At 50.2% G+C, this 15579-nt stretch overlaps 1 protein-coding gene across 1 annotated transcript in view; it reads right to left on the reverse strand.

The window, feature by feature from the left end:
- Nucleotides 1-15579, reverse strand: part of CORO2B (coronin 2B) — a 126737-nt gene that overhangs the window by 10386 nt on the left and 100772 nt on the right. The window contains exons 4-6 of the mRNA XM_063090375.1: nt 3632-3781; nt 2774-2938; nt 754-870 (exon numbers count right to left, since the gene is read on the reverse strand). Of these exons, the coding sequence (XP_062946445.1) occupies nt 754-870; nt 2774-2938; nt 3632-3781 (432 nt within the window). The remainder of the gene's footprint in view (nt 1-753; nt 871-2773; nt 2939-3631; nt 3782-15579) is intronic.

Below are 15579 nucleotides of genomic sequence, written 5' to 3' on the forward strand. Positions count from 1 at the left end.
TATTTTTTTAGGTATGTCCATGAGGGTGTGTCCAGAAGAGATTAGCATGAGAGTCTGAGTGGGTTGGATGGGAAAGACCCACCTTCAGTGTGGGCGGGAACCATCCAATCTGCTGGGGGCCCCAAGAGAACAAAAAACAGAGAAATAAAGGTGAATCTCTCTCTATCTGCTGGAGCTGGGATACACTCCTGTCCTGTCCATGGACACTGGAGCTTGAGACTTTTTGGTTTTTGAGTTTCAGGACTTACACCAAGGATACCATCGGTTTCCCTGGTTTTGAGGCCTTTGGACTTGGACCAAGCCACACTACTGGCATCCAGTTTGCAGACAGCCTATCGTGGAACTTCTCTTCACAATCATGTGAGGTAATTTCCCTAATAAATCCCTCTCATATATTTACAACATATGCTATTGATTCTGTCTCCCTGGATAACCCTGACTAATACAACGTCCAAGCCCCAGCTGGGACATCACTGCCTTATCTGTTCTCCACATAAGAACGGGCCTTGGCTGAGGTCCTCTCGAGGCATGAGGCGCTATCTCTTGGTGCCTCCCTCCAGCATGTGGACCTTACTCTAGTCCTTTCCCTCTCTGGCATCTCCTCCCAGCCTACACCTGGATCAGAGGCCCCAGAGACCCCAGACCACAGACCTCACTCTGCTCTTGCCCCATCTTTGAAGCAGAGAACCCATGAGTTCGAGTCTCAGCTTCCTGCTCCCTTCCTGTCCACCACCCAGTCTCCCTGCAGCTGACCTGGTCCCAGAGGGCGATCTGTCTTGTGTTCCACCTGGAGACCCCTGTCGTGAGGAGCCGCTTCATGTTTCCCAGGAACACCACCCGGTTCACTCTGTGGTTTTTGCAGTTTGCCTCCTAGTAGGGAGAGAGAGAGAGCCAGTGAGCCAGGGCCCCTAACACTTGAGTACTGTAGTGAGCTGAATGGTGGCCCCCATAAAGATAAATCTATGTCCTAGTCCCTGGGCCCTGTGTTTCCTTATTTGGAAAAACGGTCCTTGCAGGTGTAATTAGGTTAAGGATCCTGAGATGAGATTACTCTGGATGTGGCCCTATCCAGGTGGTCCCTAAATGCCTTCAGGAGTGTCCTTGTGTGAGAGAGGTAAGATTATTCAGACACACAGAGGAGAAGGTGATGTGACCACAAAGGCAGAGACTGGAGTGACGCAGCCACAAGCAAAGGCAGCCGGCCACCACCAGAAGCTGGAAGAGGAAAGAATGATTCTCCCCTAGAGTCTCTGTAGGGAGCCCAGCCCTTTTCACACCTTAATTTGGGACATCTGGCCCCCAGAACTGTGAAAGAATAAATTTCTGTTGTTTTAAGCCACCTGCTTTGTGGTAATTTGTTACAGAAGCCCCAGGAAACTACTACAAGTACTGTGCAGCAATGGAGCCCTGGGAACCAGGAAACCAGCCTTCTTTGCCATTTCTCAGAGCAGGTGGGGGACAGGGGCGGGGAGGAGAGCTAACCTCGACCAAGTTCCGTCAGGGGCTGTATACCACACCAGGCGCTCTCACCAGGGGCATTGTTTTTAATCCTCACAGCAATATCTACTGGAAAGAATCATTATCCCCATTTTGAGGATGAGGAAACAGGCTCAGGAGAACAAGGGACTCATGCTGGCTCACTGTCCAACAACTCGCTTCATCAGGAGGCTCCTTCTTAACTGGGCTGTCCTCTGCCTCCTCTCCTTCACATCAGCTCGTGATACCTCCATTTTCTCCTAACACACAACAGTCCTTCACCAGGTGAGTCAGCATCAGGTCAGAAAAGAGGCCAGTGGAGCAGTGCACAGATTCAGGCTGACGCCACTTGCTCAAGAGGGAACAGCCCCTCACCCTGTCTGGGCTTGTGTCCACATCAGCGAGTTGGAGGTTGGGTTCTCTGCTCTCTAACATCCTTTCTGTTCCACATGGGCTCTGGGTCCGAATCTAGCTACTCCTCAAACTGTGGAAGTCTCAACAAGGCCTGGTGTTCTCATGTGTAAAATAAGAGGGCCATCCTGAGGATTAGACGAGATAATGGAGAGCCACACAGTGAGCTCTGAGTAAACGTCAGTTCATACTAATGATGCCAACAAATAGGATTATTACTTGTAGTAGTAGTAGTAGACAACTTTCTGGTGTTACAATATTGGATTCTTTCAAGATAAACACGCCCAGATCAAGCATCAATGCTTTCTTGTGTAGGAGGCAAACCTCAAGTTTCATCCAAATTTCCATCCTACCTAACCTCATGATAGCACACAGTAGGTTCTCAAGAAATGTTAATTGCTTACTAATGGCACCTAACCCCTTCCTCACAGCTGAGACTCAGAAGTTGAAGACTCAAAGACCATAAGTTGAACTGAGTTCGCCATCAGCCTCCCCACTTGGAGCCATCTATAGGGATGGTACCCTGAGCCATTTCTTGCAGGTGGCTATGCAGTGAGTCCGAATTCCTCCTCCTGGGCCCATGATGGGACTTGGGTAACACCTGGAGATTCATGTGCTAATGATGTCACCAGAGCAGGCTAGAATAATCCCCTCTGGGGGAAGGAAGTACAGTAGGGCAGGAAAGGGTACTGAGGTCCCTTCCCACATATAACAAGGCAGGGTTCCTATGAACTGAGAAGTGCCCAGAATAGACAGGTTGGTCAACAGGTGCAGCGACATACATGGAAGAAGGGATCTGGCACAGCTTTTTTCTCCAAGACTGGCTGAAAGCTGAGCCCCAGGCCCCAATGCTTCCTACCACCCTCAAAAAAATGTAGAGTTCCACCTGCAGAACACGGCCAGAGCGGGGCTCGATCACACGCAGCTTCTTGTCCTTGCATGTGGTGGTGAGCAGGCTACCATCTGTGTTGAAGGACATGCAGAGGATCACGTCTGTGTGGCAGTCAATCATCTTCACTGGCTCTCCAACGTCCAGGTTCCAGATGAGGACCTGTGAGGGCAGATGTGCAGGAGGCAGGGTCAGCCGCTGCTGTGAGCACGGGTGTCTGTCCCAGGTCTGCACTTGACCGTCCTGGGAGAAACGCCTCATGCAGGGCCTAGGGTGTGCTGGCATGCAGAATGGTGTCATTGAGTTTTGTATCAAAAGGCTGGCATGTCCCTGCCACACAAATCACTAATATCCCTGGACAGATCCCAGTCCCAGCCTGGACCCAGTTTCCACAATTAGCAAGAAGGATATATGTTCCTTGGCCAGGTCCCAGGGGGATGGCACCCCTCTTTTTAGGGCATTCCTGGGGGCAGGGGATGAGGCTCCACTTTTTTCCCTCCAGCAGCTTTGGCTTCTCCTTTTCCCCACTAGGAGGGCAACAGCCACCTCTTGGCTAAGAAGTGGGCAGACAGAGGGTGTGGATGTGGAGTAGACATTCTCCTCCAGTCCACTAACCACCAGAGAAGGTAGGAAAGATACCTCCAGCCCCTGTGGACCCCAGGAATGATGGGGTGCACAGGTGATGCTCAGCAGTGCATAGTGAATGAATAAATGAGTGAATGAACATGTAAGACAACATTGTTAACATGCTCTGGAAATAACAGTACTCCCTACGGGCCCCCAAAGATCCCCTTCTTTCTCCCTGTCCCCCCCACTGAGCTGGCTCTGGCCACAGCTGCCCACCCGGGTGCGTACCTTGTAGTCATAGCCAGCACTGAACAGGATGTTGTTGGTGGTGGGGTGCCACTCGACCAGCCCCACACGCCGGCTGTGCCCGTGCAGCTCCAGGAGCGCCTCAGTCATGTTCCGCTTCAGCCCACCCTCGGGTATTTCCCAAATCCGCACCTGCAGAGGGGGACCGAGGGCTGAGGCTGGGTAGCCAGGGCCAGGAAGTGCCCTTAATAAGAGGCACCCTCTCCCTTGGATGCCAGGATTTCTGCAATCTGCCTAATGAGGCACCCCTTGGCTTGGGGCTATGGGCAGAGCCTGACTGAGGCCTGGCGGGAGGTCCCAGAGTGTGGTCAGAGAGGGAAAGAACCATCTCCTCTTTGCCTTTGGGAGGGTTTTCTCTGAGAAGGCTCTGAGAAGGAATAATAAGAACTATTATTCCTGGCACGTTGTTATTGCTATAGTCGAGCTAGGCTCAGAGGACCATGCACAAGCAGCTTTTAGCAGGTGTTGTAATAAAAAGCCTCTCTTTGCTTCCCATCCCACATCCTCCTAAGAGAATCTGCCTTCGTTCTCTCTCCTCAGCCCCAGAGCCACTGTTTGTACCAGATGGCCTTGTCTCCCACCCTGTCCCCAACCCAGGATGGACAGCTGGGCAGAGGGAAATGCATCTGAGATATGATGGGCTCAGGGGGAGAACTGATTAGATGTTGGGTCCTGAGCCAAAAGGATGGGCAGAGCCTGGATGTGATTGCTATTTTCAGTCTTGTGGATGCTGATATAGAAACAGAAAAAGATGATCTGCAGAGAGGAGGCTGGGACATGCAGAAAGAAGCAGACAGAAGAGGCCACGTGGCCCCAGAGAGAGAAACCAAGCAGTTTCTCTGCAATCTCTGAATAACCCCCAATTATTTACATTAGCCCTGGGGGGCTTCCTTTCTCAAACCAGACATACTTTGCATAGTTTCAACTGTTCATCTATAAAGGAAGTGGGTGGGGAAATCCTTGCCCTGCCTCGCCTACTGGTAGAATAAAATGAGATAACGGTTCTAACTGTTTATAAACTGTAAAGTGCTCTAAAGATCTAAGGAATTATAATTCTTGTTATCATCATCACTAATACTATTTATTATAGTCTAACTGGGTGGAGAGGAAAGAGCACCTGTGACCACAATTTAGGACACCTTTAAAACAAACCTTTTGAAAATCTGAACTCCACCCTTACTAGTAAGGAGGAAAAACAGGAAAAACAGCTTTGAGATATTATCTATAATCTGCTAAAATAGCCAACTGAAAAAAAACAAAACAAAACACCAAGAGCCATTGTTGGCAAGATTACACTGGAGCACATAGATTCAATCAGTGTTGGTAGTATTATAAATCAGAGTAACTCCTTTGGAAGCAATTTGGCAATTTTTAGTAGGAACCATAAAGACATTTATATTATACTCTTCAACCCAGTAACTTCATTCTTAAAATTCAATATAAGCAAAATCTTTATGCATAAAGATGTTCATTGCAACATCATCTATTCAAAAAAATGTAGAAACACTCTAAGTGACACTCTAAGTGGCATTAGGGGAACAATTTAATATGTTATATCAGTGTGTATCATTAGCCATTTGATTATAATCCTGAAGGCTGTGAATAAACACGGAATGAATGTGGAAGGAAGCCAAAGGCAGGGCCTACTGTGGAGAGCAAGGCTGGGAACATGGTGCTGGGAACTAAAGGAATTCCTTTGACAAGTTTCCCAACCAAGAAGGGTCTTCCTCCTCAGTCCATGAATCTACCAACTGGAGGGTTTCAGGACAAGAAGGGCAGGTTCAATCAAGGATTTGGGTCACCTTCGGGTGCACCATTCTCAGTTTCAGTAAATCTGTTTCAAAAGCCCACTGGAGAACAAGTTTATAATTAGGGTACAGTTTAACATGTTTTCTGGTCCCCAGCACTCCCGCACAGCCCAGCGTGGTGGGGGTGGGGCTGGGGGAGGAAGTGACGCAAAAGGGCCCAGCATGCCCTGTGGTCTTTCCTCAACAGCCACTGTGCTGCAAGAGCGTCCACGGAGGAGGACTGATGTAGAAATGGCGGGGAGGGTGGAGTTGGGACGAGCTGCTGCCACATGACTCAGGAGTCACCAATAAGACACATATTCCTCTTGTCCTCAAATGTACTAGAGGAAGGTGGCCCTTGAAGTGGAGAGACTACTGCTTGGGTTAGACAGACCTACACCACACACACACACACACACACACACACACACACACACACACACACACACACACACACACACACACACACACACACACACTTCTTTCTTTTTTACCTGAAAAGGCCACGGTTACACATGTTCTTCAACTTGCCTTTTTCACGTAACAAAGACAGTGGGCATCTTTCCACACACTCCATATACATCTACCTTATCTTTCAAGTGGCCAGAGAGACATCTGCTGTATGACTGTTCCATGATGAATTTAATCAACCTCTGTTAACCTTAAACAACTGGGTTCTGCCCAATTTTTTTTTTTCACTATTACAATTCATTCTATGATGAACATCGTAATACAAGTTTGTGCATGGGTGTGAATATTCTTGTAGGACAGATGCCTAGAAGTGTTTCATTTTTTTTGTCCCCAAAAGCTGTTGCAGTTTTTACCTACAGAGTCTTTACCTATGTTCCTAAAACCACACCTTTTAAAAAAATGATGTTTGCCCATCTGATAGGTCAAAAGTGCCATCTCGCTGTTGTTTGGATTTGCATTTCTTTGATTCATAGAAGTACTGGGTATCCTTTCCTGTGTTTATTGGCCACCTTTGCCTGCACTTGAATTGGGCTCTAGAAACTTTTGGACTCAAAGGGATGAGACTTCACGGGGCAGAATGACAGGCCAGCAGGGGTGTCAGGGAGCAGAGGATTCTGTCTATGGGCACCTTGTTCTGTATCCTGAGGAGGGCGGACAAGGAGCACACGCTCAAACGTCAAGCCATTCGGTGTGTAAACGGTGATAGACGCAGCAGAGTCGTCTCTGGCCATTGAGAAAGATCTTTGCAACTAAACTTTGAGCGTCTTTCACTGCACCAATACTTCCTGAGGGCCTCCTGTGAGCCAGGCCCTGTGCTCTGGAGCAGCACACAGCAGCAGACAAGGCAGGCAACTGCGGGAGCACTGGCCGGAGAAGCCTCGAATCCGGTCCTGGGGTGATGGTGGTGGGAGGGCCGTGTGGGTCTGGGTATAGTGGGTGGGGAAACTGCAGGCCTGGTTGGCGTGTGGCAGCCTGGCAGGTGGCAGAGGAGGCCAGAGGCCAGAGGCTGTGTGTGTCGCACCTTGTCACTGAGTCCCCGAGAAGCCCTGCTTGGGCCCAGAGTCTCAGATAAAACCCTTTCCCAGAATAACCTAATGCCTGAGCAGCCCTGCTAACTGAGGTGTCCTGGATTATGCCAGGTGCCGGGTTAAGGTAGAGAGACATTAGGGGTTGTGGAATGAGGCTCCACGCAGGCTCTAATCCCACTCACTAGTTGGGTGACTTTGGACAAGCCAGTTAACTTCTCAGAGGCTCAGGGTCTTTGTATAGAACATAAATAAGACACGTGTACCTTTTAGGAGTATGTGGGTTAAACTAAACTGGGCTTCAGAGTCCTTGTGAGTCTGAAGCTTTCTAGCCACGTGAGCCGATTTGTTGGGGTGACAGTTCTGCCTAGGAGCCTGGAGGCTAAGCCAAGTGGGTGGGGGAGAGCAGGTGGTGTCTGTGCCCACTTTTCAGCCCCTGGACTACATCCAGGGTGGAAGCCAAAAGACCTGTTTTCATTGATAACTGTTAGAAGTAGGGACACAGGTGGGGCTTGGGATGCCAGAATGAATAAATATTGCTCAGAGAGGGGGAGAGGTGCCTTGCCTTATCCCCATATGATTCCAGCCATTTCCCTCCCTGGGCCTGTGTTTTCTTATCCACACATTGGGGCAGTACTAATCTTCCAAACTTCTCTGCTCCTGACATCATTGATTGCGTCACTGGGGGAAGAACACTGGCTCTGCTCAACCTGTAGCTAAGAAGCTGGGAAAGAAATTCCAGTTCCTTAGTATTGAAGTGATTTGTTTGAAACAAAGAGTAGATGGGGTGCGGGAGGGTTGCTGTGGATCTCCCCAGAGGTTGTTCTGGGATGTTACTTCAATTCAACAGGAAACCCAGCAGGGTCTGCCAAACCGGATTTCCGGAAGGAAGGGGTGGAGAGAAGTGGCAAAAGCAAGCCAGCTGTGCCTGGGACTGTCCTCTTCATAGGTCCCTGGGCCAGAGCCCTGTTTAACTCTGTTACATTTAATCCAACACAATACGCTCAGCACACACACCCTGCCCCTGTGCCACATGCACTAGATGTCGGGGGACAGTCTTTGGTCTCAAGTAACTCACATTCTTGTGGGGCAGACAGCAGATACAAGGCTAAGGCAAGGTAGCTGATAAGGACAGTTAATAAAGCCACAAAACCAAATGTCCCCGTGCATGGGGGAAGGAGCAGCTGGCCAACAAAGCGAGAGCTTTGTGGTCTGATAAGCTCCGTCCAAATTGAGACTCTGACCTTATTGGCTGTGAGCCTTTGGCCATGTTATTTAGCCTCTCTGAGCAGCAGTCTTCTCATCTGTAAAAATAATTATACCCGTACAATAGAGTTGCTCTGAAGACTAGATAAAGATAAAATATATCACCACTGAGCAGATGAACAAGGACTTAATAATACTTAAGGATGCTCAAATTAATTAAGAAATGATATACAAGTTTTATATAGGTCAAGCTTTAGATGGGATTGAGTTTATTCCTCACGTGCATTTTGTTGCCCCTGTGTGGTCAATACATACAGTATGAACTCTGTCTCCATTTTACAGAATGCAGCATAAGTTTCATCTTTATAATGTTTACATGATTATGAAGATATCTCGTTGGAATTCTGCTTTCTGACACCTTGAGGGTTGTGGTTGCTAGTGACTTAGGACAGGGGCCTACTAAGCCCCTCTGATGACACCATTCCTAAGGAAAAGAATGCTCCATTTAGGGGATCTGCTCGTTACACAGCTACAGCAAACAGACAGTACATTGGCCCTCTGTATCTGTGAGTCTGCATCTGTGCATTCAACCAACCGCCGACCGAAGATATTCAGGAAAAAAAGATGGATAGTTGAGTCTATACTGAACATGTACGGACTTTTTTCCTTGTAATTATTCCCTAAACAATACACTATAACAACTATTTACATAGCATTTACATTGCATTAGATATTATAAGTAACCTAGAGATGATCTGAAGTACATGGGAGGATGTGCATAGGTTATATGCAAATACTAGGCCATTTTATATAAGGGATTTGAACATTCACAGATTTTAGTATCTGTGTAGGATCCTGGAACCAATCCCCCCTAGATGTGGAGGGACAAATGTACTTACTGTCTGTATGTGTGCCATAGGAGCACAGGGAAGGAGCTGGAGTTCACAGTGGCCTTAAGTAGCCGGGAGATCTGAATTCCAACCTTTCAACTACTTTAAAAAAAAGACTGTTTGGGGAGGGTCAGGAAAGAATAAGATATAGTTTCCGCCCTCTAGAAGCATCCAATTCAGCTGTTCTACAGTACATAGTCATTAGCCCCTGGGATTTCCATCTAGCCACTGAACAGATATGATGCCGGGGCCAAGGGCACAGCAACCCTCACATCTCCTGCAGTGAGAGGAGGGACACTGAGAGGGTCTTGCTCGGAGCCAGGAGGCTCCTTGAACTTTCACCTGCCCTTTCTTGTCAATTATTCTGTTTATTATTAGAAACTGAGTTTATTGTTATTCACCTAGCCAAGAGGTAGAATCTCAAAGTCAGCCTTAATGCTGATGTCCTCCACCCACATCACTGTTTCCCAGTTTGGGAAACAAATTACACCAAACCCAGAGAGGTAGGAGAGACCACCTCAGGGCCCAGAAAAAAGCATTATTGAGCATCTACTGCCGAGCATCCTGGGAGGAGGTTGCCAGAGGATTAATGAAATGGTAAATGTGCAGCTGAACTGATGAAAGCATAATAAGTATTATTATTATTATTACTGATTGTCCTTACACAGATAAGGGAATGAGGCACAGAGAGCATAGGAAACTTGCCCAGGTCACACAGCTAGGAAGGGAGGAGCTGGAATTCAAACTCAGAATTTGAATCAGGCAAACCACTCCTCTTCCTCTCTTCCAAACTCCTGCCCTTCCCAATTCTTCCTTCTTCCCTGGATTGGATCCATCCACCAGAAAAGGACATGGTCTGTCCTTCTGCTTAACTATTCCAGGAAACAGTGGCTTCAAGTATCTAGAAATCATTGCCCTTCTTGGGGCACAGACAACCTGCCAGGCCTCCCACTAGAGGGTCAACTCCACCAAACAGGCGTGGACTCTTTTAATTCACTACTGTACCTCCAGTGTGGGGAACAATTCCTGGCACATAATAGGTACCCAAGACATATTTATTGGATGAACGAATGAATGGAAGAACCTAAGAAGCCTGGAAGCTTCCTATCATCAGCAAGTTCAGCAATGAATCACCCCAACCTGAGTAAGCAGGCTGGACAGATGGGGAATCATCCCTTCCTTATTTGGAAGGGGGACTCAGGTGGGGGGTTTCTCTTCTGGATTTTGAGGCTCAGCATTCAGCTTAGTCTGTCTGGGAAGCCCGTGGTGGAAGGCCTATTTGGGGGCTGAGCAAATAAAGAATGACATAGAATGGAATGAGAGCAGTGGCCTGGAGGCCTTGGTCTCTGTCTGACTCCCAGCCCTCTGGCCACCCCTCACTGGGGAGAGTTATTTAAACTCTTGTGTCCCCACCAAAGGAGAAGAAAGTAACGGTTAACGTTTATGGGGTACTTAAGATACACAAAACACTTTTACGTTCATTTAGTTCTCACAATGAGCCCAATAGCATTCCTATTTCACAGTAGGGCAACTGGTGCCCAGATAGCTGGGAAATGGCAGAGCCAGGATTTGAACCTAGGGCTAAGAACTCCTGAGCCTGGTTGCATAACCACTGAACCACACTGCTGCTTTCTCTGCAGCTCCTGGGTTTGTTGGTAAGGACCCAGGCAGGTCACTGGCCTCTCAGGGCTACCTTCCCCCATCTCTAAAAGAGTGCACTGCTCCCTTTCAGCAACAACAGGTTCTGGTTCTCGCGCTTGTGTGTGTGTGTGTGTGTGGGAGTGGGGAGGTGGAGTGGGGAGGCAGGGTGGTGGGTGGCTTCCAGCAGGGCTCACATTCCACCTCCTCCCTCCCCCAGCTCCTCTGGGAGGGGCATCATCTCTCTCAAGTGGGGAGGGCTTGAACAGAAGGCAAAGGAAAGATGCTGAGCTTGGCCCACCAGGGAGAGGGGCTGCTTTCCCCTCCCTCTCTCTCCTGGGATCACTCTCTCCCTCTCCTTGAGATGTCAGAAACCTCTCTCTCTCTCTCTGTGGCTGCTGGCCCCCCGAGAAGGGCTGGGAGCACGAGGCTTGGAAACCGATAGCGCCCTTCCCTGCCGCCTGCCAGCCGCCCTCCCTAGCTGCGGCAGAAGCTATAAAAAGCACAGCCCTTCAACAATAGGTGACATCACCCAGCGGCGGAAAGAACTGGATTCTGCCAGATGCCAGGGAGAGTTATGGCCCCCACCCCTCCCTCAGGACGGAGGCCCCTTGGGAAGGGGCTTGGGTAGGTTCCATCAGACCCCTGGAGGGACAGAGGTCAGACTCTGGAGGACCTCTTCATGCTCTGGGGGTGGGGAGGCTGGTCCTGAGGGATGGGGCGGTGGACGGGGGAGGGATTGATTCCACCAGAGGTTTTTCAGGGATGGGCATCTGGGAAAGGAGCCGGGGGAATGGGTGCTCATTAGATCCCTTCAGTGTGCTCTTGATGTTCCAAGGGATGAGAAGAGGGCAGAGGAGGGATGGCTGTGGAGGGGGCTCAGGCACTACCAGGGTGAATGGCCAGGCTGGCTGCTGAGAGAGCTTCTCTCTGGGCCCCTCTGGGCGGTGCCCTCCCCAGCCCCGGCATGTAGCATGTGCCTGGCACATGGTGGCTCTGCCGACTGGCCTCCCAACCCTGGCTCTGGCTGTCATGCTGGATGTGCCATGAGTTGACCATTCAGGCTGGAACGAGTTAAGGGAGGGCGTCTCAGAGGCCTGCGTTGAGGTGCTTAGATGGAGGCAGGGAGGCTAGGCAGAAGAGCCATGCCAGTGTTGACAGCCCCCTCGTGCTCCCCTTGGAGCTGTGGGCTCCTGTCCCTTATGCCCTGCCCCCTCCCAGGCCCCTGGCAAGGGTTGCCTTCCCTGGCGTGCCTTCATTGTGCAGTACGGGCCCTGTGCAGAGAAGATGCTGCGCTGTAAACAGTGAGCTTTTGATGGATCAGTACTCTCAGCCTGTCATGGCTCTAAGCCTCAGTTTTCTCTCTGTAATGCCAGAGTTGTTGGTGAGGTGCCCTACAACCTTGGGTGGGGAGCCTCCCCCTTGCCTCAGTGTGCCCTGCTCCTGGAGGGGCTGGGCTCCAGCCTCAAGGGCCTGCTGGCTCCAGAGCCAAGACCCCTGGCCCTGAGGCTGGGGAGGAGTAGACACAGAAGAGTAAGGTTGGGCTCTGAGCTGCCACTTCTGGGGCAGCTGGCCTGGCAGCCAGAGCCAGAGCTTATTTCCTCTCTGACCCAGAGACTTAATCTGCTTGTCTCTGATCAGCTGCCCTGGCCAGCCCCTCCCCCTCTGTGCCCCAAGCCGGTGTCCTTTCCCTTCACTTCTCCCAGCCACCCCCTTCTCCCCACTGATCCCCATCCCAGTCTGTCCAGCTAACTCCGGCCCCTCCTCATGCAGAAAACTGGCCATGAGCCCTCAATCCTCACAGCTCCCCTTCCCTGATCCCCTGGAGTTTGTACCATCTCCCACACTGCACATGCCTTGAGGCACAGGCCTCACTACCAAATTCACCTGCTCACCCTGCATCCCAAGCCTTTTCCCTCTAGTCCCAACCTCCCTTTGCAGCCTCCTCTCTTGCCCACTCCCCTTACTGACCACCTCAGGGCTCCAGCCACACCAGACACATTCCCTCCAGGCCTTTGCCTTGCTGGGCCTCTTCCCAGGATTTCTTTTTTTAACTCTTTCTACCGCTCAAAGTCCTGCTTCTCTAAGGTCCAGCTCTCCCTAACCTCCTTTCCCCCTTCCTGCATCTTGGTCAAAATCAACCCCTGTCTTCTCTGTGTGCACAGCCATTTGTGTGGCCTTCAACAGATGCAGTGACCTCGTCCTGCATTGCATTTCAGTGAGTGGGTAGAGCCCTGCCTCTCTGCTGGAAGTGTTTCCAGAGCAGGACTGAGATTAGCATGCATTTATGAGGTGCTAGGTATAGTGCTAGGCACAGACTTCCTTTCAACCTCATTGTAACTGCTGAAAGGAGGTATTATTATTACTATTTTAAGATGAGGAAAACTGTCTAAAGGTTCTGACGAAGCTTAGAGAGGTTAAGTAACACTCCCTTGGTCACCCAGCTGGTAAATGCCAGAGCCAAGATTCAATCCCAGGTCTACCAGATTCCATGGTCGAGCTCTCTTTGGACCTCCCGGGTATGCTGTGGTCCCTCAATCTGTGTGTGTGAAACTGAAGAGAGCTGCTTGGCTTACGTGGCTGGGGTACAGCCTTATGCTTTTCTTGAACACACAGGTTGGGTGTCTTGTTTGTCACCTGGGATCCTGGAGTGAGCAAGAGGCACCTGTCAGGGGAAATAAGATGCTGAGCTGGAACTGGGAAAGTCCATCTTGCCTGGGTCAGACAGAGAAGTTGTGACCTGAGGAGGAGCCAGGGCTGCCAGTGATGCCAAGAGCCCCAGCCTAACCTGTCCCTCCTCCACATCAGGATGGACACTGCTGCTCTCTTACTCAGTGGGTCCCAGAGGAGACAGGAGACACCAGGAGAGCCCTAGAGCTTCCAGCAGTCACTATCTTTTGATTCCTATGATGATGAAGCTTGGCAGGGCAGGAAGAGCACGGGCTTTGGAGCCAGCATCCCCAGGTAAAGCCCTTGCCCCTCTCTTCCTAGCTGTGCAACTGCCCCTGCCCCTCAGTCTGGGGGTGGCAGTGAGAGCTAAATGTATGTAAAGTGCCCAGCCCAGGGTGGGTGCAGGAGCTCAGTAAAAGGCAGCCCCAAGTTTCAGAGGGGTCTGCTCCCTGCCGGCTGGTGACAGTCACCCAACACTTCAGCAGGCAGGGATAGAGCCAGTGGTGGTCACTGTGCTCCTTCTTGGGCTCCCTGCATCTAGGAGAGAAGGATGGGCAGCACCTCTGCCTGCCCTCTCCCACTGAGCCCAGGCAGTAACCAGTGACATCACTGTCCCCTCTGCCCCCCAGCTTCATCATCTTCCCTGGGCTGAATCACCTTGTGCCCACCTCTGTAGCTCTGCTCTACCTATGTCCGGACCCCAGATCACTGTCTCCTGATCACCTTGGTTCTGGGGCTGCTGAAGAAAGTAAGCAAACCCAATGAACCGTCTTCACCACAAATTCTTGCTCTCTCTGTTCACGTGGGCCCTGCCCTCACTGCAGCTGCTATCAGGAATCCTCTCCAATGGCACAGGGCTTTGACACCAGGAGCCGGTGAAGCCCACTCCACTCTCCTAGCCCCCTCCCCACCATTCTCCCAGGTACTACATACTGTGGCAGCTGACCTCACTCCCACCTTTGTGAATTGATGGAGACTATTTATTGTGAATCTCTCTTTCTTTTGATAATTGATACTCATTCACTCATTTGTTTATCTTTCATCCATCTATCCATCCATCCATCATCAAGTCATCTACTTATCTAGTCACTCTTGCTTCCATTCTTTCATCTATCAATCATCCATTCATTCATGAATCTCTCTATCCATCTATGTAGTTATCCATCCAACAATCCATCCATCCTTCTATCCATCTACCTATCCATCCATCCATTCATGCATTCACCCATCCATCCATCTACCTACCCATCGATCCAACAACCCATCTATCCATCCATACATCCATCTACTCATCCATCCATCTACTCATCCGTCCATCCATCCATCCATCCATCCATCCATGCATTCATCCATCCATCCATCTACCCATCCATCCATCTACACGCCCATTGACCCAACCACCCATCCATCCATCCATCCATCTACTCATCCATCCATCCATCCACATCCATCCATCCATCCATCCATCTACTCATCCATCCATCCATCTATTTATCTAACCATCCATCCATACGTCCTATCCATACATCCTATCCTAGTACCTAGTAGGCATTTATTAAGTACCAGGCCCTGTCCTGGATGCTTGGGGTTCAGAGCCAAGCAGGTTATGGTCTCTACAGCTCACATTCCAGTCTGGGAAGACAGGCAGACATGAGCTCTGAAGTTCCTTCCAGTTCCAACATCCTGGTAGTCTAACTGGAACCCAGGCTATGCCAGTGAGCATCAGGTAGATACTGGTAGCCTGAGGGAAAGACTGATCTTCCTTCATTTGGGAACACCAAGGACTCAGGCTGATCCTTCACCTGGGAACACCAAGACCCTCCTCACGAGCTCAGCTGAGGCTCTGAAATCCCCTGTTGCATACAAGCTGGTGTGTCGATGTTGCTCAGGGGTAATGTGGGGAACAGCATGGGGCCCCTTTTCAGGAACATGGGGGCTACTGCCAACACCTCTGACCCTACCTCTACCTGTGAAAGCCAGCAGAGCCTAAGTAAAGAGTGGCCAGAAAGCAGCATCAAGTTTCACTCTTTCTGGATTCTTTCTCCCCCCTCTAAGTTATCTCTTCCCTCCTTTCCCCCATCTCCACCTCTCCTGTCTGTCCTCTCTCCCTGCTCTCTCTTCCTCATTTCCCTCCTACTTCTTCTCTGTTCCCATCAAGTGGTGGGATACCTGGTGTTCAAGCTATGGCCTACCAATGTGGGCCCTAGGACAAGTCACGACAATTCTCTCAGCCCAGTGTTCTT

The sequence above is a fragment of the Cynocephalus volans genome, chromosome 3, assembly GCF_027409185.1.
Source record: "Cynocephalus volans isolate mCynVol1 chromosome 3, mCynVol1.pri, whole genome shotgun sequence".
In the NCBI taxonomy this organism is placed as follows: Eukaryota; Metazoa; Chordata; class Mammalia; order Dermoptera; family Cynocephalidae; genus Cynocephalus; species Cynocephalus volans.